At 42.0% G+C, this 24,650-nt stretch overlaps 1 protein-coding gene across 2 annotated transcripts in view; it reads right to left on the reverse strand.

The window, feature by feature from the left end:
* The window catches only part of LPGAT1 (lysophosphatidylglycerol acyltransferase 1), a 157,090-nt gene that overhangs the window by 43,675 nt on the left and 88,765 nt on the right, over window positions 1–24,650 (reverse strand). For both annotated transcript variants that reach the window (XM_033938160.1, XM_033938161.1), the window contains exons 4-5: window positions 21,771–21,866; window positions 9,949–10,222 (exon numbers count right to left, since the gene is read on the reverse strand). In XM_033938160.1, coding sequence (XP_033794051.1) covers window positions 9,949–10,222; window positions 21,771–21,866 — 370 coding nt within the window. The remainder of the gene's footprint in view (window positions 1–9,948; window positions 10,223–21,770; window positions 21,867–24,650) is intronic.

Genomic DNA, 24,650 nt, shown 5'->3' on the forward strand with positions numbered 1-24,650 from the left:
AAGGGACTTAGGGGTAATGGTGGACATGACAATGAAGCCAACGGCACAGTGCACAGCGGCCGCTAAAAGAGCGAATAGAATGCTAGGTATAATCAAGAAGAGTATTATTACCAGAACGAAAGAAGTTATCCTGCCGTTGTATTGGGCGATGGTGCGTCCGCATCTGGAGTACTGCTTCCAATATTGGTCGCCGTACCTTAAGAAGGATATGGTGTTACTCGAGAGGGTTCAGAGAAGAGCAACACATCTGATAAACCTTACATACGCTGAGAGATTGGAGAAACTGGGACTCTTTTCCCTGGAGAAGAGGAGACTTAGAGGGGATATAATAGGGACTTACAAGATCATGAAGGGCATAGAGAGTGAAGAGAGACAGATTCTTCAAACTTTCGAATAATAAAAGAACAAGAGGGCATTCGGAAAAGCTGAAAGGGGACAGATTCAAAACGAATGCTAGGAAGTTCTTCTTTACCCAACGTGTGGTGGACACCTGGAATGCGCTTCCAGAGGGAGTAATAGGGCAGAGTACGGTACTGGGGTTCAAGAAAGTATTGGACAATTTCCTGCTGGAAAAGGGGATAGAGGAGTATAGATAGAGGATTACTGCACAGATCCTGGACCTGTTAGGCCGCCGCATGAGCGGACTGCTGGGCATGATGGACCTCAGGTCTGACTCAGTGGAGGCATTGCTTATGTTCTTAATTAGTACTTAAAATATTCAAAAGAGGAAAGAAGCCCCAAGGAATGCCTCAATATTTGGCTACAAAGCAAAGATCTGAGGAAGAAGGGGTTACCTTCAAAAGCTAATCATAAACTATATTGTTAGCCCAATAAAAAGGGTACTTTTTCCCTTTATGTTTTTGTTTTACACATTAAAAACTTGTACCAGAAGCAAAGAAAGCCACCATGCAATGGGAGGGGAATAAAAGACCTACAGATAAGAACATATGACTAGGGTACTAAAAGCTAGTGCTCCACACCCACAAAAGAACAATTTTAATTTTTTAATTATTTTTTTTATTCATCCCCCGCCCTTATCCACGGTGAGTTACATATTAACATACAAAATAGGACATTAACATTTGTTGTACAGTTCATTCAAGAACACATTATAACAAATTATATACTTACATTTAAAATCAAATTGCATACGACATACACGTCGCATCAACAACGAATATCATTTAAGGCCAAAACTGGCCAAACCCTAACATATATCAAAATATAAAATTACATAATAATAACTTTATAATAATAACTTTATTCTTATATACCGCCAACAATCTTGCGACTTCTAGGCGGTTTACAGTAAAGAGAAATTGTACAGACGGCGACTTAACAGAATATTGCAGTGTACATCTGATAGTAACAGCATTAATGATAATAACAACAGTTTATGTACTGTAGGGTCATGAAGTACCTTGCGGTTTGCACAGGGTTGGAAGTTAGTGATTGGGGTTAACAGTTTACAAGAACAGATTTGGGGAGTGATTACGAAGGGGGTTACAAGATGCCTCAATGACAGACATCATTATGCCCAAATAAAACACCTTCATAACAAGCACTCAGCACTCAAGTCATCACCTCCCTCAGCCAAACTCAGACCCTATATTTCATCTTACAGAACATGTGTCTTTTCAGCATTTTCCTAAAAGTTCTGTAAATTTTGCTATTGGCGAATGTATCCTGAAAGGTTGTTCCAGTCCATGGGGCCGATACAGTGAAAGACACTGTGTCTGGAAGAGGAAAGTTTCAAGTTACGCACAGATGGAACAAACAGATGACAATGCTCAACTGAGCGAAGCAGTCAAGTTGGCTCATGCAGCAAGATGCTCTGGACCAGGTGTTTAGGGGCTAACTTCTGTAAGCACATGAAAACATTTACCAAAAGCTTTTTTAACATATCTTGTCCCTTACTTTCAGCCAATACAACCTTATAAAATATTTCATCACATGCTCACGTCTGTCCAATTTAAATAGAGAGTGTACCACTGAATTCTGGGTCACCTGAAGCACACCCCAAACTGATCTGGTACTCCCAAGAACACCAGACTGCAATAGTCAAAAATGGACAAAAAACATCGACTGCAATGGTTTAAATAATTTTTTCTATAATTCAGAACCTTTTTTGCACCCAACTACCCTCTGATCTCCCTGCAGAGCCCATCTCAATCTAGAATGGGAGGACACAGTTTTCAGATCCAGCAAGCTCCTACAGTACCCTTGGGAGAAAAAAATAATAATTATGGAACAATTGCCAGAGGACTTAGAAAACATTACTACTACCTATAATTTCTATAGCACTGCTGGATGTACGCAGCGCTGTACATTAAACATGTAAGAGACAATCCCTGATCAACCTGGGGATTTGAGTATTTTAAGTAAGTCCCTGGTCCAGGGATTCAAGACAAAGTTAGACAAGTTCCTGTTGAACCAGAACGTACGCAGGTAAGGCTAGACTCAATTAGGGCACTGGTCTTTGACCTAAGGGCCGCCGCATGAGCGGACTGCTGGGCACAATGGACCCAGCAGCGGTAATTCTTATGTTCTTAGGATATTATAGTGTTATTTTATTGAATGAGTTTGGGGAGTTATCTCATCTCTTTGTGGGAGGAGGGGGAAAGAGGAAAAGAATACACACCGTTTTATTTATTTATTTTTCAAGTACTGCGCCTACAGAGGAATACATTTTGATTTGCCCAAAATTTAAATTCAGCTAGGCTAATTTCCATCTTTGAAAGGATACAGAGCATCTCAAACAGACAATATAAGTATCCTAAGAGAGTAATCCATAAATTGTGCATCATATTAATGTATTTACATCCCTTGTAAGTACATTCCACATCTTACAACCAGTGTGATTCGAGTGCTACTTCCTATTCATATAGATCTGACAGCACTGTTGACAGACAGAATAAAAAGTTAAGAAAAATGTAACCAGTGGAACGAAAGGTCAGTTGACTAACAGACAATTATACTGTCAATAAGGGATGGGAGCCAAGTTCCACTAAAGAGAGGTTAGCAAAGGACAGACAAAATGAATCCATAGCAACAAATGTAATGACAGTGGTATCCAAGTTAAACCCAGTTTACTATTATAAAATGTATACTGTACAGAGAAAAGTTCTACCATTACAAAATTGGTAGCAGACTATGGGCTCCTTTTACGAAGCTGCGATAGCGGTTATAGCGCACGCAGCTTTTTAGCGCGCGCTAAACCCGCGCTACGCGGCTAGAACCAACGCCAGCTCAATGCTGGCATTAGCGCCTAGCGTGGCCGGCAGTTTAGCGTGCGTTAAACCGCTAACGCGGCTTCGTAAAAGGAGCCCTATATTTACAGTTCATGAGTCAGCGCATACACTTTATGTTTTCTTTCCCAAAGTTAGAATACCTGAACAGGGCCAGATTAAGGCACAGGCTTCACTTCTAACTCTCTGCCAATCTATAAGCTTCACACCGTTTGCTTATGCCGACGATCTACAATTGCTTCACTCACGAGTTACAAAAGATCAAAACGAAATTGCAGATATCAATCGTAAAATGGAAAAAATATGTGACTGGCTTCAGGATAATACGCTAGTCCTCAATGCTGCAAAATCCTCAACAATATTATTCCCCTGCGAAGAAGGAATAAATCTTCATGCCTCGATTTATCTTAATTCTATGCCAGTGAACACTGAACAATCTATAAAACTCTTGGGCATCACTCTGAACAGTAAATTAATGTTCCACAAGCAAATCAGTATTGTCCAAAAATGCTTCCATCGATTGTGGTTAATTCGCTCTCTCTCTAAGGTTCTTGACCCCCCCCCTGCCTTGAACATACTGATTAATTCCCTGGTAATTTCTTGTCTGGACTACTGCAACTCATTATATAAAGGAATAACTCACAAGGAGTTTACCGAATCATGGATACCCCCCAATAGCCGACACCCCATAAAAACCAAACAACCATCCTGGCACACCTAAACCCACCCCGACACCCACCAACCCCCGTACCTTTTAAGTAAGGCCAGCTAGAGGGATGCCTATTCCCTCTGGCCGGCAGGCCTGCCCCCTCTAAAATGGCGGGCCTTCACCTGGGATGCACCGGGAAGTGGCCTAAGGTCTTGATTGGCCCAGATGTCTAAGACCCCTCCCACAGGAGGGGCATTAGGCACCTGGGCCAATCAGGACTTTAGGCCTCCTTCCCGGTGCATCCTGAAGTGCATTGGGCATGGCCTAAGACGTCAATTGGCAGATTGCAGGCCGGCAGCAGGAGGGAGTAGGCATCCCTACTGATGATTTTGGGGGTGGCTGTTGGGAATTCTCTGCCGCAGCCGGCTCAACTGATCGCACCAGGGCCAGAAGAACTGTGGAAGCTATTGCTGAAGCAGTGGCTCCAGTAGTCAGGGATAGAGAGTTGCGTGGGGACAGAAATCCCACCCATCCCCGCCCGGATCCTCTCCGTCCCCACCTGTCCCCGCCAGGATCCTCTCCATCCCCACCTGTCCCTGTCAGGATCCTCTATGTCCCCACCCATCCCTGCAAGGAATTACCTCCATCCCCGCCCATCCCCATAAAAAGCAGCAATTACTTCTGACAGGATCATCAATTCCACAGTTTCTTTTGTGTTTCCACTGCTGTTTTCCTTGTGGAATCTCTTTGGTGGAACCCTTTTTTTGTTTTCTGTTCAGGTAATTAACTTATAAACCCCCTCTTTTACTAAGGCTGATGTGTCCATTATATTATATGGATGAACCCTGCTTCCAAAGCCTTCCATCCCCGTGGGGGTCCCCGTGGGAGTCCCGTGGGTTAGGGGGGATTCCTGCGGGACCCCCGCAGGATTCCCATGATCCCCGTTCCTGTGCAGACCCCTAGTATGTATTCTTCCCAATTAATATTTCCAAATTAATAAAATGTCTTCCTCTCCCTGGGATGCTCTCATCTCCTTCACTTCCAAGGTAGTATACCAGTTCTTCAGTTCAAGGTAGAGAGTTGCGCGGGGACAGAAATCCCACTTATCCCCGCCAGGATCCTCTCCGTCCCCACCCATCCCCGCAAGCAATTACCTCCATCCCTGCCCATCCCCATAAAAAGCAGCAATTACTTCTGATAGGATCATCAATTCCACAGTTTCTTTTGTGTTTGCGCTGCTGTTTTCCTTGTGGAATCTCTTTGATGGAACCCTTTTTTTGTTTTCTACTTAGGTAATCAACTTATAAACCCCCTCTTTTACTAAGGCTGACGTGTCCATTATATTATATGGACGAACCCCTGCTTCCAAAGTCTTCCATCCCCGTGAGAGTCCTGTTGGCTAGAGGGGGGTCCCCGTGGGAGTCTCGTGGGCCAGAGGGGGTCCCCATGGGAGTCCTGTGGGTTAGGGGGGATTCCCGCAGGACCCCAGCAGGATTCCCATGATCCCTGTTCCCGTGCAGACCTCTAGTTCAAGGGTGGGTGAAGTCACAGTACCAATCTTGCAGGGTTCAGCTGTCTTCCCTCAGCACAGCCTCTTCTTCCTCACTGCTGGAAATCTTTGATGCCTCTTGAACCATTTCATCGATGTACCTCTCATTCTCTCGGATGCTTCTCAGTCTTGCCACCTCCTCTCTCTCTCAGTTCCTTTACTTCCCTCATAAGGGATTCAAGCTGAAGACAGCTTGAACATGGAACTACTCCCTCTGCCTGGGTATCATTTTCTGTCTGCACCGAGACAGAAGCTGTACCCTGAGCAGCAGTGACTAGTATTCAATACAATTGCTACAGTGCTCTTATCCTAAGACAAACCCATTTAAGCCTTAGGAGCATTCCCCATCTGTCTCCAGATCTCTGCTTTGAAACAATAAAAAGTGAATTCAGTTCAGGGAAAAATTAGCTGCAGCAAAAATGGTCTCAGCAAGGTTCCCAAAACCTAACAATCCACCCCCCTTTCACAAAGCATCAATCAACCTAGGAATATATGGATTATAATGGGATATGGCAATGTACAACTAGTAATGCTCTCTCATAAAGGATATCCTTGAAAAATGGTTTCTCTGTCTTATGAAAAGATGCTACAATAACAGAACTCTGTCAGAGAAGAGATGCAACCATTTGCTATACAGAATTTTTTGGACCCCAGTTTGTTTACAAAAGTTGGATAGTTCGAAGTCTAATAGATGCTGGCATTGTCATCTTAAAGTAGGGACACTGGATCATTTGTTGTTTTATTGTCCACTGATACTCAATTTCTGGAAATCAATATGGGGGAAAATTAATATGGTATTCGGTGTCTCTATGCCATTGACTTACAATGCGTTTTTATTTGAAACATTATTGAGACCTAAGAATCCAATTGACACATATAAAAGTAGACTTCTTCTGATTATGATGGGGGTTGCTATGCAAATGATAACTAGGAACTGGAAAAATTATGATAGGTTAAACCTTTCCTTTTGGTGGGAAACATTGTGTTTGTATTACAGGTATGAGAGAATGAATGCAGAACAGGTGGGAAACAATAAAAAGTTTAAAGAAATATGGGGCTCATTGGAAACATCTGTTAAATGAAAGATTGATTAAATTGGTAAGGTCTTTAAGTCCTGGAATTTCTTAATTTTCCACACACATCCAAATAGGGAGGGAGGGTAAGGGTGGGGGGGAGGATGTAGGGTATTTTGTTTTAATATTTGTTCACATATAAGTGCTGTTAATTGTTGTACCTGTATGCATATTTGTTTGCACTTTTTGTAAGTCTTGAAAATTAATGAAGATTAAAAAAAAAGAGAAGAGATGCAACATCCAGGGACACAAAAACTCTCAAGCAATTTCAAAACACCTCAAACAGTACACAGTTACTCCTTACAGACTCTATTACTAGGAGGCATCAATATAGAAAAATAGTTTAAGTGACAAAAGGTTAACTGCCTCTTTTACAAAGCCGTGCTAGCAGCTGCCGCGCGGCAACAACCCAGAAGCCCTTAAAATCTCTATGGGCTTCAGGGCTGTTAGCGCAGGGCAGCCGCTAGTGCGGCTTTGTAAAAGAGGCCCTAAATGTTTCCTAGTATAACAGACCAAATACGAAAATCAGAGAAGAATGTGAAGATTCTAAAATGATGCTATCCATCTAAGAACAAACGACTTGGCTAGAAGCAGCACCTCTGAAGTCAACACTATAGTATTCTCAGAAGTTGTACCTGTTCATGGTAAGGGAGAAGAGGTTGCACTTAGCAATTAGCTTTAAAACATGGTCTTAAACCTAGTGTAAGCAAAAAGCTTTAGATATCTAAGTAGTTGGGGCAATACATGGAAAAGGTAGATGCTATCCTATAATGGATTATATATTTCTGTGGCACAAAAAGATCCTAAGTGAAAATTTAAAGCCAAATATAGCCAGTTGTTTAAAGGAAGAGCGTAGAAGATTGAAAAGTACAGAATGTCACCTCTCACCCCTCCAGCAAAAGCATTACAATAGCCACACAAAAACTATACAAAATTATTAAAACAATGTGAACTGTGAAAAATTGCAGGAAGACCTTAGGAAATTAGAAGACTAGGCAACCAAATGGTAGATCAAATTTAATGTGGACAAATGCAAAGCAATATACATTGGGAAATATAGTTCAAATCATAAGTTACTTGATTACTAGAGTCCACCTTGGAAGTTGGCATCCAAGAAGATCTAAGGTGTCATTGAAGACAATATACCGGTACTGAAATTTTCTGTCTAGGGTGTGGTGGCAGCCGAAAAAGCAAACAGGATGCAAGAAACTATTAGGAAAGGCATAGTAAATAGGACCAAGAAAATTCTAATGCTTCTGTATCACTCCATGGTGCAACCTCACCTTGAGTACTGCCTTCAATTCTGGTTGCTTTATCTCAAAAGAGATATAGTGGAATTAAAAAAGGTTCAAAGAAGATCAACCAAAATGATAAAGGGGATGGAACTTCTCTCACATGAGGAAAAGCTAAAGAGGTTAGGGCTCTTCAGCTTGAAAAAAATAGCTGAGGAGGGGATATGATTGAGGTCTACAAAATCCTGAGTGGTGTACAATGGGTAAAAGTGAATTAATACAAAGGCTAGGGGACACTCGAGTTACATGGAAATACTTTTAAAACAAATGGGAGGATATATTTTCTCACTTAATAATGGGAAAGCTCTGGAATTCATTGCCAGAGGTTGTGATAACAGTGGTTAGCATAGCTACGTTTTAAAAAAAAAGGTTTTGGACAAGTTCCTGGAGGAAAAGTCCATAGTCTGCTATTGAGATACTGTAGATATAAGGGAAGACACTGCTTGCCCTGGGATTGATAATAAAGTACTATTTGGGTTTCTGCCAGTTATTTGTGACCTGGATTGGTCATTGTTGGAAAGAAGATGGACAATTGGTTTGACCTAGTATGGATATTCTTATGTAAAATTAAAGGCGACATCCTAATTCACTCATCAACAAAAATTTGGGAGAGGAGAATGGAATAAAAACTATACACAATCCAAGCAAGCCACTCAAAATGTGTTGGAAGGTTAAGAATACAAATACTCACAGTCTAAGCAATAAAAATTTCTGGACACCTTGATGGTGGAAATAGATTCTAACATTGTGGCCATTAAAGAGACATGGTTCAATGAATCTCATGAATGTTATATCATCATATCTGGCTAAAATCTACTTAAGAGCAATAGAAAAGTAAAAAATTAGGAAGATGGGGTTTCGGCCAATATATTACACATTGTCAGCTCTAATAGAATTCACTAAAGTCTCATTTTTTTGTTTCTGGTGACTTTAGTCATACTTTCACAGAGATGGTCACATTTGTGTGCAGTGTGATAACTATAGTAGATTTCTGGATTTCAAATGTACTAAACTTTTTTTAAAAAATTACTCTAATTAGTCCATCTTTTAGTTTGTTCTTCCCTTCTTTTAATCCATTTAATATAATATTTTACTGTATTTAAATTTATTCTGTTGCTTTGGAAGATCTTTATTTTTCTCTACTTCACTTATATCATCTGCACTTATACCCATCTCTACCCCTAGTTCTTTAAATTTCTCCCATGGCTCTCCCACCTCTCAGCAATGGATTAACTAGCTGCAACAGACTTATAAAGCCGAGACAAATAAGTCCCTGAAGCAGTATCCCCTTCTAGGACCCGTGCAGCCTCTGATGGTAGACAACAGGTTCAACCATGGAGCATATTCCCTTCTAATAATTTTTTTATTTGCTGATGAGAAGACACACTGTCACGAAAAAAAGCCTTTTGTAGCAGCATACTCCATCTGAAACAACAAAAGGCACCAACCATAGAAAAGGCATATGAGTATAGTTACTGATATACCTACAGAGACTAAATTGAAAAAAAGCTAGTTGACTCAATTTCTCATTGTTATTCCAATTAAATCGCTGGTGTAAGAAACAAAAGGATAACTCAAAAATTTTGCAAGTCTGTTTCCCAATCAAAGACACTGACAAGATATGTGAGCTGAAAGACCTTAGGAGAGGATCAGTGTCAACAGGAAATATCCTAAAAAGTCACAGAAGTGACATTTGGAATGCCATCTTCTTACAGCAGAACATACTAATTAGTCTCATGAAGTTGCCATGAGAACTCGTGGCGGCCATTTTGTTTTTGTACTACAGAAACTGCATGGGCAGGAGTGTAGAAAGATCATTCCTGCCCTGGGTCGCTATTGGATCACTAGGGAATTAAGGTAGGCCTGTATTGGGAATAGGAGGGGGACAGGCTGAGTGACTGGGATTGATCACTCTGACTCCTGTTCTCTGCACCACTGTACCACTAGGGCAGTAAGGTAGGCCCAGGGAGAGGCCTGCACTGGGTCCGGTGGGTGTGGTGTGTGGCTGAATGGGACTTGAATATAAACCCCCATTTTTGGGCCATTTTTTTTGGCCCACATATCTTGATTTATATTTGAGTATATATAGTAATTCCTACATGCAAGGACACCAAACGGTTATGAAAATTCTCCATACCTACTGAATTGGCAATGTCTTTGAAAAGAGTTCCATTTTCCTCCTGAGCCACAAGTGCCTTCAAAATAACCTGAGTTGCCCCTAATCTTGGGAGGGTGATATGTGTTAGTGATGGCAAGTTATTTTTCTTGGCAAATGCCTGGCTAGTTTCCCTTCTTTTCCTGAGAAAGCCACCTTCTGGAAACAGCACAATCCACTTTCGATCTCGGGTCCTATAGTATTTGTCTAGGTGGCTCTTGAGAAGTATAAGCTGTTGGTCCCGATGAGCTCTGCCCTGGAAGAAAAAAACCCCAATTACTACAACTGTAATTTTCTTTCAAGTGAGAAGTTCCTACGAACTGATAGCCATAGAACCTGTCATAAATTAAGTAATTCAAAATCTACAGCAAAAAAATGCAATTCAGCAGTCCAAGATGGTCTGGTCTCAAAGGATTTGTTTTGTAGTGTTTTAGACCATCTGTAAAACAATGGTTTCATTAAAGACAATTTGCTTTCTAACAGAACCTGTATAGTAGCTTTTCTACAGTTTTCTTTCATTAACCATTCTTGATAAGCCTTCATCCAATACTCATTTGAAATCTTGACAACTCAGATGTCCAGTTTGCCATGATAATTTAGTCAGCCTCAAGAGAGGAGAAATGATCTGCAGGAAAAAAACAAACCCCTGCTAGAACAGAACAGAGTAGGCTTACAGAGCTCTTCAGGCCCTATAATATGGTGTACTTGGTGGTATGACTCTTTTGCTTGCTCAGACTAACCCATGGTCCTGGAGAAAGAGCTTATGCGCTGCACGCCTGAAAACACAGGATCCCCCAATGGGAGAAGCAGCATCTTCAGTCAATCCTCAGAGGCTCATTGAAGAATTCAGAGGCATGTGCTGCAGTTAGCAGACAGTAGCTAAACCTCTCCAAAATGTAGGTGTCACGGGCTACCGAGGCTTATGCAAGGCACCAATTACAAGGGACTGGGACAAGAGAAGAAACAATGTTTGCAATGGAGAGTAAAAGTTTAAGTTTGAAGGATAATTGTAGGATTGGGATACAACAGTAAGTTGGGGGGGGGGGGGGAGTTAAAAATGTTTTATTTGGGAGTTACATGCAGGTAAGAATGCCACTCTTGGTGGGGGTGCACTTCTGCAAAAAAGGGTCACCAAGTATGGTGATCAATAAGAGTGCTCTGGTTGGGGAAGAAGGGTTAGCGGGGACAGGGAAACCTGGATCATCCAAGATGGGGGTTTAACAGTAGACGTGTCTGTATGGCAGAAGAATGAATGGAGCCAGAATGGAAGGAATTAAAATGACCTCTTCATGGCTACATTCTAAGGCACATCTAGTCATTAAGAACAGCAGGAGATTAAACTTTGATGAGGTGATGCTTCAAGATACACTTTTGAGGATGAAGGATAAAAGACTGCTGAATGATCACTTCTAGGCAGTAGTTTGAGGCTGAGTAATATGGAGTGTCAAATCGAAGAGGGAAGTGCCCACTTGGGAGGGGACTATGATTAACTAAAGAAGGGAGGAGATATTTCAATATTAAAAATCCTTTCTTAAGGCATCTTAAGAGGATCTGTTAAAAAAAAGAAGAAGTGTGGCTCCAGGATTATAAACACACCAATTTCAAGTCTAGCTCACTGAGATACAATAAGGATTTCCTATTAGGCAAGCAGCCTATATGACATGGACCAGGCAGAGACTGAGTTCATTTGAACAGTTCCTTTGGATGAGGGGGATCTGAAAGTAATGTCAGAGCTATAGGCTTGATTTGTCTCAAAGAAGACTATAAATGACTTGTAAGTGCTTCATTATCTAAACATGTGTGGGAGTGATGAGGAGGGAGGAGCAGATACTTCAGAATTTAGAGAGCTTGTGGAGGGATTTGAAAAGAATTAAGGGGGTTATTACAGTATTTCATTGCTTCCCAGGAGATTGTGAGAGAGTGAAATATAAGTTTATGAGGTTGTACGAGCAAGACTTGGGACAGGAACTCTCAAAAGCAGTGGGGGATGATCCTTACTTCAGTCGTCAAAGAGGTCCTGGTGATGAACCTGCAGGAAAACTGTCATACAGTACTGTACTGGTGATTTACAATATGACTCCTAATAGAGTGAATAAAATATTTCCTAACATGTGTTTCTGCTGATGGGAATGTGCCACTGAAGCACATATGGCGGGATGCCCCAAATAGAGAAATATTGCATGTGTGTATATTTATTGGGGGAAAGGGTGAGGGGTAAGGGGTAAGCAACATTCAATGATATGTTCCTGAGGATGCTCCCTGTTCACCTTACAGATTTTCTTTTTGGGGGACTAGTGGAGAGTGATGAGGAAAAAGCAAACATGTTAAACAAATACTTCTGTTCTGTGTTCATGAAAGAAGATCCTGGAGAAGAACCAAGATTGCCTGAGAAAGTTACACATGAGAATGGAGTAGATATCGTGTCGCTCACGGAAGAAAGTGTTTATGAACAACTTGAAAAATTGAAGGTGGACAAAGTGATGGGAATGGACGGGATCCATTCCAGGATATTGAGGGAGCTCAGATTAGTTCTGGCGGGAGTAGTTCCTGGGGATTTGAGAAGAGCAGTTGTGGTCCATTTTCACAAAAGTGGTCGCAGAGATGAAGTGGGAAACTACAGGCAGGTAAGTCTCACTTCGGTTATTGGAAAAATAATGGAAGTATTGCTGAAAGAAAGGATAGTGAAATTCCTAGAATCAAATGGGTTACAGGATCCGAGGCAACATGGTTTTACAAAATGTAAATCGTGCCAGACGAATCTGATTGAATTTTTTGATTGCGTGACTGGAGAATTGGATCAAGGGCATTTGCTAGATGTAATTTACTTAGATTTCAGCAAAGCCTTTGACATAGTTTCTCATAGAATGCTCTTGAACAAACTTGACGGGCTGAAGTTAAGACCCAAAATGGTGAACTGGATTAGAAACTGGTTGACGGACAGATGCCAGAGAGTGGTGGTTAATGGAATTCGCTCAGAGGAGGGAAAGATGAGTAGTGGAGTCCCTCAGGGATTGGTATTGGGGCCAATCCTATTCAATATATTTGTGAGCAATATTGCCGAAGGGTTAGAAGGAAAAGTTTGCCTTTTTGCCAATGATACCAAGATTTGTAACACAGTAGACACTGAGGAGGGAGTGGAAAACATGAAAAAGAATCTGCAAAAGTTAGAAGAATGGTCTAATATCTGGCAACAAAAATTCAAAGCAAAGAAGTGCAGAGTAATGCATTTGTGGATTAGAAATCGGAAGGAGCCGTATGTGCTGGGAGGTGAGAGGCTGATATGCATGGATGGGAAGAGGGACCTTGGGATTATAGTGTCTGAAGATCTAAAGGTGAAAAAAACAGTGTGATAAGGCAGTGGCTGTTGCCAGAAGGATGCTAGGCTGTATAGAGAGAGGAGTGACCAGTAGAAGAAAGAAGGTGTTGATGCCCCTGTACAGGTCGACGGTGAGTATTGTGTTCAATTTTGGAGACTGTATCTGGTGAAGGACATAAAAAGACTTGAAGCGGTCCAGAGGAAGGCAACGAAAATGGTAGGAGGTTTGTGGCAGAAGACGCATGAGGAGAGGCTGGAAGCCCTGAATATATATACTTTAGAGGAAAGAAGGGACAGGGGAAATATGATTCAGACATTCAACTACTTCAAAGGTATTATCAGAGAACATAATCTATTCCAGAGAAAGGAAAATGGTAACACCAGAGGGCATAATATGAGGTTGAGGGGTGGTAGATTCAAGAGTAATGTTAGGAAATTCTTCTTTACGGAGAGCGTGGTTGATGTGTGAAATGCACTCCTGAGGGAGGTGGTGGAGAAGAAAACAGTGACAGAGTTCACAGAGGATCTCTAATCAGAAAATAATGGGCATCCATTGAAGGAACTAAGGCCAGTCCTGGGCAGGCTCGCACGGCCTGGATCCCGTATATGGACATTTAGTTGAGGAAGGACTGGGGAGGGTTTCAATGGCTGGGATTGTTAAGATGGGCTGGAGTAAGCTTTTATGGAGACTCCAGTAGATGGAACCTAAGCACACTACTGGGCAGAGCTCTGGGTTTCTGGCCCAGTAATGTCTAAGAAAAAGGACCATTTAAACCAGTGGTCTCAAACTCGCGGCCCGCCAGGTACTATTTTGAGGCCCTCGGTATGTTTATCATAATCACAAAAGTAAAATAAAACAGTTTCTTGATCATATGTCTCTTTAGCTATAAATTATAATATTATTATTATTAAGACTTAGCCAAAAGGAACGATTTATAAACTATAGAGTTTTACCTCATGCAAAATTGTCATTTCTTTAATAAGACATTAACTATTTTTTCTGAGGCCCTCCAAGTGCCTACACAATCAAAATGTGACCCTACAAAGGGTTTGAGTTTGAGACCACTGATTTAAACTAAATTAATTTATGGAGCTTATATGGTTGGGCAGTCTGGATGAATCACTTGGATCTTTATCTGCTGTCATTTACTATGTTACTATGTTTTAGTGGGAACAGGATGTGATCAGACCACGAAAAAAAATTGGTCACAATGGACACAATTGTTGCACAGTGTTCAACGTACAATGCTGTGCGAGTCTGGTAGCGCTATAGAAATAATAAATAGTAGTAATAGTAGTTGTGGATGGACAGACTGGATGGGCCTTTCAACCTTTATCTACTCTCATGTTTCTCTGTTTCTAGTTAGTAAATGACATCCAGTACTATTCTGTAAGAGGTGCTATGGGAATTGTGGGACAGAGGCAGAGCAGACAGAGTGTGCAACTGATGTGGTGGCAGTTGTGTGTGAGGTGGTAATAGACAAAAACGATTACATCAAAAAGAATGCAGATGGATTTTTAATATGGATACTTTGAAACCATCTGGTTTAAATAGTTCCATTGACTGGCATGCGTTCTTTTAAATGCCAGAGTATATTGGAAGTCGTGCGGATTTGCTTGGAGGGGTCAAAAATGACATCACCATACTGTCATGACGTCAAATTTTCATGTATATTTAACACATGCGCAGAATCGGCAATTTGCCGATGCCATTTTCTCAATTCTGCAAGGGCAGATTGTGCTATACACGGTGAGTACCGCTATCTAATAATTATGCTTGGTTTTAACCTTTTAAACTTTTGTAATTATAAATTCTAATTGATTTTTTCTCACTACTACAGCTTGACGATAACAGACCCCTGAAGAAGCCAAAATTGGCGAAACGGGTCCCGTTGGGCCATCAGTTCAAGCTTTAGTTACTAACGTAACGTGCAGCAAACAGCCAGCCAACTTAAAAGATAAGTGTCACTATTTCATCACTTTTTCTTGTTGAGCTGTTTGCTGCTTTCACTAATGCATAAAAAAGCTTAAAAAATAAATTGAAACATCACTAGTATCTGTATGCCCGATGAAAGAGAACTTGCAAACTTGTAAACTGCCTTTTCAGTGCGTTGTTTGACCACTGTGCAGCACAGGTATCTGAGGGCTACAGTTCTTTCTACTGAGTGCTTACAAGTCCTTTCTTTTGTTGTGTTATAGTATCACTCTGGGACTTGACACCATTGCTTTGTAAAGTAGTGAGAACCAGGAAAATCAAGGTTCAAATCCTACTGATTGCTCCTTGTGATCTTGAGTAACTGAATTAATCTTCCAGTGACTTGGGTACAAACTTAAGGGCCCTTTTACTAAGCTGTTTTAAGTGCTAACACGTGCTTAATGCAGGAAAAATGGCCTAACGCAGGATGTGCCTAGAATTTTAGATAGAGCGGACTATATAGTTTTATAATAAAAGTTGTGCAAAATTCCTACCTTCGCAGAAGTCTGCCCAGGGAACATGAGCAGCTGTTCTCATAAATCCCTCCCCTCATCTCCCCCCCTCCCCTGCAGAAAGCACATAGCAAGAGGAACAGGAAATGAACCGCTTCACATTAGGCTGCTTCTTCCTCCTCTACTGGCCTAGACCCAACTGTTCATTTGCAACACAGGGCTGTAGAGAGCTCTGCACGGGTCACATGAACAGTTGAGCATAGGCGGATGAAAAGAGGTAGAGAAAGTTGAGTGTGTGCTATGGGAATTGTGGGACAGAGGCAGAGCAGACAGAGTGTGCAACTGATGTGGTGGCAGTTGTGTGTGTGTGTGTATGTATTGGGGGGGGGTGTAAATCAGGCTTGAAGGTGTGCCGTGGGGAAGATGGGGGAGAAACACAATAACTTAGAAGGAGAGGAGAAAGAATGGGAGATGGGGTTATTGCATGCTAGACAAGACTTTGGGATGGGCAAAATTAGGGGTCTTGCTGGGAATTGGAGGGACTGAGAACTAAAGTTTGAGTGACAGGGAACTGGAAAGGCTGGAGCCCAAGGAGGGAAAAGGCAGAAAGGGATTTCAGGCCTTATGGTGGGAAGATTTTGTGCAAACACTACAAATAAACCATGCAGAATTTTAAAAAAATTTTGTGCAGAATTCCCACAGCAGAAAACTTTAGACATGATATATCACTTCAGAGGCTGACCGATAATCCATGAAGTTTCACCCAACCCACACTCCTAAAATAAGAAAAGAGGTAACAGGATATGTTGTAACTGTGAAAGTTAATGATATGTAGATCACGCTAGGCAGCTAAAAGAAAAACATACAAAAACAAATTTCATCTAAAAAAAAAAAAAGAAAATAGCAAGTACTTTGCAATTACTTTCGTAAGGAGAGTGCACAATTTGTTGGTCGCTAATGAGGACAGAAAGGATTAAAATATTAACTAGAACACACCTTCAGAATTTGCGTTTACACTGTAAATGGGATTCTGCCTAGTGATCATGTAGTGCCACAGACTTATATAAAGAGAAAGCAACTGTCACTTCCTTTTAACAGCTTAACAACTCAGTTTGCAGGTCACATTCACAACTGGCATATTCTGTAGATACAAAGGGGGAGAAAATACAAAATTTGCTTCAAACGAAACATTTTAATTGTTTTCGGTACTTTCTCCCTAATAAAGAATGACACAGGGATGAGTACCCGTGGGGCAGAACCGGGGACAGGGACAAACTTTGTCCCCATGTCATTCTCTAATTAAACATGAGACTAGTATCAATATGTAAAAACTTAACACATCCAAGACAATCGGCAACTGAATTCAATGATTACAAAATACTCTGCAGAAACTGCTTTTGGACTTCAATGAACTACTGTTAAATGGCATCATTTGTATCTTGTCTGCCATCTACAAAGTCCTTCCATCATGTGCCCAGCTGCTCAAGCCTCTTACTGTTACTGAAACAGATTCATCCATTGTTACTGGTACTAAATAATACTTTAAACATTTAACAGTCACTTATTTTCCTGTTCATCCACTACTCAGTTTAGGTTCTCTTCTACACCCTATGTCTGAAAGACAATCCAATTACCTTCCCAGATGATGTAAAAACATAGGCAACTGAATCTTTGGGAAAGCTGTACAAAAAAAAATCAGATAGAAATGGAAGGCTCTATTTGTGATTTATAAACAGTTGTACAAAATATTATCCCTTTTTGTAATTTAATAAAAAGATTTAAATATAAAATCATAAGTGTTTAAGGGTGTGCAAACAAGGGGATGGGGTGGGGACAAACTTTGTTCCCATGTCATTCTCTAAACAGTTTTTAATTTGGTGGTAGCAGCATGAACTGGGGGTTGCACAAGCTTTTTTTTAAGCATTAGACATGCAGTAAAACAGTTTTAGGGTGCTTATACAAAGCCATGGTAGTGATGCATCCTTGATAAATGCACTGAAGCCCATTAGAAATTGAATGGGCTTCAGTACATTTACTGTAGCAGCATTGCTACTTCCAGGGCTGGATTAACACTATATTGGGCACTAGGCAAACATATATTTGTGGGCCCCCACTTCAGGATTTCCCCTTCCCTTCCCCCAACATTTCACTTCTCCAGAAGCAGCAGGGAAAGTGAACAGCCTAACTGTGGGCATGATGGCAGTAATACTTGGTGGGTGAGCACATGCCTCAAATGGAAGGGCAGAGGAAAGGCCCTGCCGGGGCTAGCTAGAAGTTGCCTGCTTACTGGCGCTTCCTCTGGTCGCTGGCTGCTGCTACATCATCGGGTGAGGGAGGAGGGACGGAGGGGGTTGTCAGGACTGGCTCTGCTGCTTCGGGTAAGGGAGGGAGGGAGGGGAGAAGGGGGAAGAGAAAGTGACCAAGAAAGAGAAGATGACTCTGGGTTGGGAGGATGAAACAGTGAGGTGGGAGTGGAGACATAACTATTTTTATATTAACTCTCAAATAACCAGAAACTACAGTTATCCGGCCTCCACCAATCGGCATGGGTGCCGAATAACTGAAATTCTATTGTATGTTGTTAGGTATGGAATTAATGAGGGAATGATGAGGTAGAGAGGGTAGGGGACTACAGAGGGAACAACAAACAGATTTTTGTACTTTACAAGTTGGTAAGGTTAGGACTTAATACAGCTTCAAAAAGGTGGGCTTTAAGCCTGGATTTGAATACTACCAGAGACAGAACTCAACATAATGAGTCAGGCAGGTTGTTCCAAGCATCATTGCTGTCAGTTATTTTCCTCAGCCTGCAGTAGACCCTTCACACTTTCTCCCATTCTTAAATTCCTACTTCCTTTCAACAATCCCACTCCCTCAGAATACTCACTAGTTCCACAGCTCTCTCCAAAACCCCATACAAAGGGCTCAGCCCCTTCTTTCTTTACTAGAGCCTCCCCATTAGCTGGATCCTACCACAGTTTCTGCACTGGAAGGGAGGGAACACTGGAGAGCTAAATAGTGAAAACGGTTCATAGATAATAACGCGGCAGACAAAGGCGCGTGTCGACAACTGAGCGCAAGACGGAGGCACGCGCTGAAGAAAATTACTGTTTTTAGGGGCTACGACGGGAGGTTTTGTTGGGGAGCACCCCCAGTTTACTTAATACAAATCACGCCGGCGTTGTGGGGGTTTTGGGGGTTGTAACCCCCCACATTTTACTGTAAACTTAACTTTTTCCCTAAAAAAAAGGCAAACCCCCCACAACGCCCCCACAACGCGGCGCAATCTGTATTAAGTAAAGTGGGGGGGTTCCCCCCCACGCCCCCCATGTCGGAGCCCTAAAAACAGTAATTTTCTTCGGCGCACGCCTCCATGCAGCGCTCAATTGTCTACTCGCGCCTTTGTCCTGGCGCGCTTTTGACCCGACACCAGTGAAAACTATCCAGCTACTTTAGCTATCATTCTGACTTCATTCCTGGAAATTTACACATTTGTAGAATCATAAAAACAAAAAAAATCCAGACAATTGGCAATTGTTTATTGAGAGCTTCTCTACAGCTGCTAATGACTGGGGAGTCAATTCAGAGCGGTCTATATGAGCCTCTTCAAAGGCACTACAATATATGAGCTTCTGTAGAGATGTTACCATACAGAATTGCATAGAGCTTCTGTGGTGGTGTTGCAATACAGAGTTATTAATACCGGCATGATTGTGCCATAATCCATCATCCTACTTGTTACTGGCACATTGATCATCCTACTTATATACACATGTTTATACCAAATCAAGGCTCCTGAATCTTCAGCACATCTGATAAGGGCCCCCCCTAAACTTTTGGGTCTGAGGCCCGTGCTTAGTTTGCCTATGCCTTAATCCGGCTTTGTCTAACATGGCTTTGTAAAATGGGCCCTTAATTTGGTGTGTCCGATTTAAAATGATATAAAACTTTCTTCAACCAAGTTCTAAACCAATCTCAATTGACCTGATCTATTTAATCATTGAAAATTGCAGATACTTGGAGGCTCTTTTACTTGGGTTACCAGATATCCAGATTCCCGGACATATCCTGTTGTTTTGAATAAATGTGAATAACGGTTGGTACAGACATCTCTCTTGCCTCTTTGTTTTGCTCTTTGTGCTTTTGTCAAGGCCAGATCGCTTCTTTTTCTCTGCCCTGCATGCTAATAGCAACATTAGTGCATGGCTATTAATAGGAGTATGAGGAAGTCTATAAGATGCTACCACTCCGCCCACTGGATACTCCCTCACACTGTCGGAGCTACCTTACTTATACGTTCCATAGCCCTTCCCCCAAGGGAGAAGTGACACAGGAAGGATGGAGCCAGTAAAACAGCTGCCAGAAAGTATAAAAAGGTAGGGGTGATCTTCGATTCATCCCTCTCCTTCTTTTCTCAAATTCAACAGACCACCAAAACCTCTCGTTTCTTTCTCTACAGCATTGCTAAAATCTGACCCTTCCTTTCCGAGGGCACTGCTAAGACCCCCATTCATACCCTCTTTACCTCTCGCCTAGACTACTGCATCCTGCTTCTCACTGGCCTTCCACTAAACCATCTCTCGCCCCTTCAAAATGTCCAGACCGTGGCTGTATCCCTCACATTCCGCCAGAGTCATTACACAATACCCCTCTCCTCAAGTCACTTCATTGGCTCCCTATCCGTTTCCGCATACAGTTCAAACTCCTCTTACTGACCTATTCACTCTGCAACTCCTCAGTATCTTTCCTCTCTATCTCTCCCTATACTCTTCCCCAGGAACTCCACTAATCGGGCAAACCCTCTTATCTGTACCATTCTTCTCTGCAGCCAGCTCCAAACGCCAACCCTTCTACTCTGCTGCACCATATGCCTGGAACAAACTGCCTTGACTCAGTACATCAAGTTCAGTCTCTGGCAGTTTTCAAATCCATGCTCAAAGCTCACTTCCTTGAAACTTCTTTCAATTCCTAACTCCAACTTATCTGCTAGCACCCATCTATCTTGCGTTCTCTCTGTAATTCCCCATCTGATCACAGTGTATAGACGTACCTTTTTGTCCAGTTTGTCTGTCATAACTAGATTGTAAACTCTTTCAAACATGGACTGTCTATTCCATGTCTGATGTACAGTGCTGTGTATGCCTAGTAGCATTATAGAAATGATAAGAAGTAGTAGTAGGGCCAGATTTGGTGTAAGAAGGCCTAGAGAAGGAAAAAGTAGATCCCTAATGTGTGCCTTCACCAACTATATGTAACTACCACAACCAGGCTGAGGTAAGCCAATTCTTGATTTAATACTGGAGAGAAAGACTGTGGTCTGGCTGGAGCCAGATCAATGCTGTGACATTATGAGCCAGCTGGGCAGACAGGGAAAAATGCTAGAGTACCTGAATAAATCCATGTAAACCATTCTGAGCTCCCCTGGGAGAACAGTATAGAAAATTGAACAAATAAATAGACTTTTTTGTTTGCCAAACATTTTGGAAATTAGTCATTTTGCTTCTCTAACTCAGATTATTCCTCCGTTTCCATTATTGTACTATGTTTTACTTAGTTTTAACCGAGTCGAGCTCCATTTTGGTTGATGACCCAGTCTATAAAACCAAGTTTTAGTTTAGTTTAGACAAATGTGTTGGGCCTGTCAACCATACGCCCAAACTCTGAATCTATAGACTTTAATCTTTCAATCTTGAAGCTGTGAGCGTGAGCGAGGGTTGGGGGAGTGGGTTTATGGACACACGGCCAAACACAATCATAAAGGTAAAACAGAATTTACTATGAGTTAATAAAGAATTCTGTTTTACCTTTATGATTGTATTTGTGTGTGTGTCCACAAGCCCCCCCCCCAAAAAAAAAAACCCTCACCCACGCAATCACAAGGAGAAAGAGAAAATTTACCATTTTACCGCTGCATTAAAAATGGCCTTATTGTGTTGGAAAACCCCATGTAAGCGCAAGCTAATACCACCATTTACCGCAGCTTAGGAAAAGGACCCCTTAGAAACTAGTTTTCCATAGCATTCTTGATACCAAGGGCAAACTTCTGCTGCATATGGATTACCTGTTTTATAAAGAAGTCTCCGTGAACTAGAGATACAATACCAAAATTAGTATATTTAAATATGTGATCCATCAACCACATCATGTGACGGACAACCTGTAAGGGGGAGGGGAAAAAAAAAAATAAAAAAAGAGATGCATTACTTCATATTATATGCGTATTATTCAGCAGATTTCACATCACTTTCTAAATTGCTCATCAAGCCAGGCAATAAGCTCATTTATATATTTCTAAGTGTTTACATTCCACTATTCCAGCACAGGGATTTGTTTTTTTGTAATGATTACTATGGACCAGAGAAAAGTATTCACCTGTAACAACTGTATGGACTGGTAACCTGATGACTTTAAAGTGGATGAGATCATCCAACAGAGCCTAAAGTCAGAACAGTGTTTATCCTATATAATAAAACCCTAAGCGCGCATGCGCACTTAGGGTTTCGTGTTCCTTGCCGCAGTGTTTTCTGATCCGTGACCGCATTCTATTTTAGAACGCGGTGGCAGGGAACACTCTGGCCACTCCCCTCCTCCTGCCCTCACTCACCAACTGCTGGAGAAGTGCAGGCAAGCTCTCTCCCTGCATGCGTCCTGGCCGCCCTGATTGCCCTCCGTGGCTGTATTCGGCGGCGGCGGAGGTGGCTCTCAGTCCTTCCTGCCAGGCGTTGCCGGAGGAGCATCTCTAATCTTCCCACAGCGGACCCAGGTGGGGGGAGCTGACGTTGCGCCTTAGAGCCCGGGCACAAGCTGGCCATGGCTCTCAGTGCGGGCCCAAAGACGGGTCGCTGAATGCAAGAAAGCGCCCCATGGCTGGAAACCTTCGTCAGTCCACTGAACGCAGGTACGGTGCGCGGCCCCTTTTGCTTCTCGCCTCGCTGTGAGGAGGGGGGAAGCTGCGGGCCTTTAAATGCTCTGGGTTTGAAGCTGGGGCTTAAAATTTGGGGACATGTGAGGGAAGGAGGCTTTACTAGCACCCGTTAATGTAACGGGCTTAAACACTAGTGAAGCCATAAAGGACTTTCTTGAAAGCTATCTTACGCTTTTGTTTTCAGGTAGGAGCACTTCAGTTCTATTTAAACACTTCCTTTAACTAAGAAGCGGTAGAGGTTTCTACCGCAGCCCAGAGCGCTATATACTCTAAAGATGCTATGACGCTCATAGGATTTCTATGAGTGTCGGAGCATTTAGCGCTCCGGGCCACGGTAGAAGTCTCTACCATGGCTTACCCCCTCTTTTACAAAGCCGTGCTAGCAGCTACTGCATGGCAACAGCCCCGAAGCCCTTTAACGCTCTATGGGTTTTGGGGCCGTTACTGCGCAGCTTTGTAAAAGAGGGTCAAAATTATTAGTAGAAAAGGCCAATTTCTAGGCAAGGTGACTGTATTCTGTGAGGACTATTTTCCCAATTGTCTGTGGAAAATATCTGTGACAGATTAACTACTCTTTCAAAGACTTTTTGAGGTACATTAGGAGCAGAAAGCCTGTGAATGAGTACATTCAGTAAGCTAAATTTATGAAATGTTTTTTTAGATAAGGGTTATCCAGTGAGATAAATTTATGAAATGTTTTTTAGATAAGGGTTATCCAGTGAGCTTAAACGCATGCTAAATATGCCAATTGGCAAGTGTTGTTGACACTTATTTCTGATAAACTTTTCAAATTAGAAGCATTATTCAAAAATGTTGGAAAGTATCAAGTGTACGAAGTGTTTTGGTTACTGCCCAGTGCACTCCAAGTAAGTCACACTCAGTTTAAGTGCTGTAAATCTGTTGGGAAAAATGCCATAAGTTTTATAACTACGCTGTACAATCATGCATCAAAAACTAATGAATTTACACATTTCTAAATCATCAATGAAGGGGTTGTTTAAGCCATGATGTGTCCATATTTACAAATATATATTGAAAGGACCAACAGAAAGTGAAATTCTGCATTGGAGCACCTCTTACCATTGGCAGGAGACATTTCATAGTATTCAGGAATTAAAACATTTTTCAGAATAAAATACTCGTATATTAAATAAAATTAAACCATAAACCATGAAGAATTTTTTTTCTAAATATTTAATTCAAAGAGAGCAGTGCTATATTTATCAATGGAAAATACTATACCCCAATGGATGTAGCACAGAAATTGAGTGGCAAGCATTTCTATTGTTTTTGCAGTGGGGTGTCTGTAACTGTATCTAATCTAATCTAATCTAATCTAATCCTTAGGTTTGTATACCGCATCTTCTCCATGTTCGTAGAGCTCGGCACGGTTTACAGGAGATGTAATAGGAAGGAACTACAATAAAGGGTTAGAGGTCGAAGACTGAAGAATAATTAGAGGACTAAGGAAGCCAGATATGAAGAGATTTTGAGGACTTGGGATATCAAAGTTGGAGAGAGACTTACAATTTTTGAGATGTTTTCCAGGTTTTCAGATGTTTGCAGAAAACTTGGAGAGAACTCAAGTTCCGAAGAGGGGATCTCTGTTAACATAACATGCATCGGAACTGCTTGCCACTTTTACTGCCATCTGCTAAAGTGCGTGCAAGCATCTGCGCATTCTCAAAGCCTTCTGGCTCCTGCTCTCTCCGGGATTCTAATGAGATTCTCGGAGACACTGAGAATCTCAGAGAGAGCGGGAGCCAGAAGGCCTTGAGCATGCGCAGATGCTCAAGGCCCAGCAGAATCAGCGGCAGGCTCTTTGGGCACCGGCACGTCCTGTGGGTTGGTGCTGCGTGTCGGTGCCCGATTGCGGTAAGGGTTTGGGCAGGCAGGTGGGGGGGGGGGGGCAATGCCGGTTCACAGGGGGAGGGGGGGGGGCGATACCTCGCATTTCGAGTCAACGCTCAGTTTGCGAGGCAAGATTTGCAAGAGTGTTTTGCTCGTCTTGCAAAC

Source organism: Geotrypetes seraphini, chromosome 3 (genome assembly GCF_902459505.1).
Source record: "Geotrypetes seraphini chromosome 3, aGeoSer1.1, whole genome shotgun sequence".
NCBI lineage: Eukaryota > Metazoa > Chordata > Amphibia > Gymnophiona > Dermophiidae > Geotrypetes > Geotrypetes seraphini.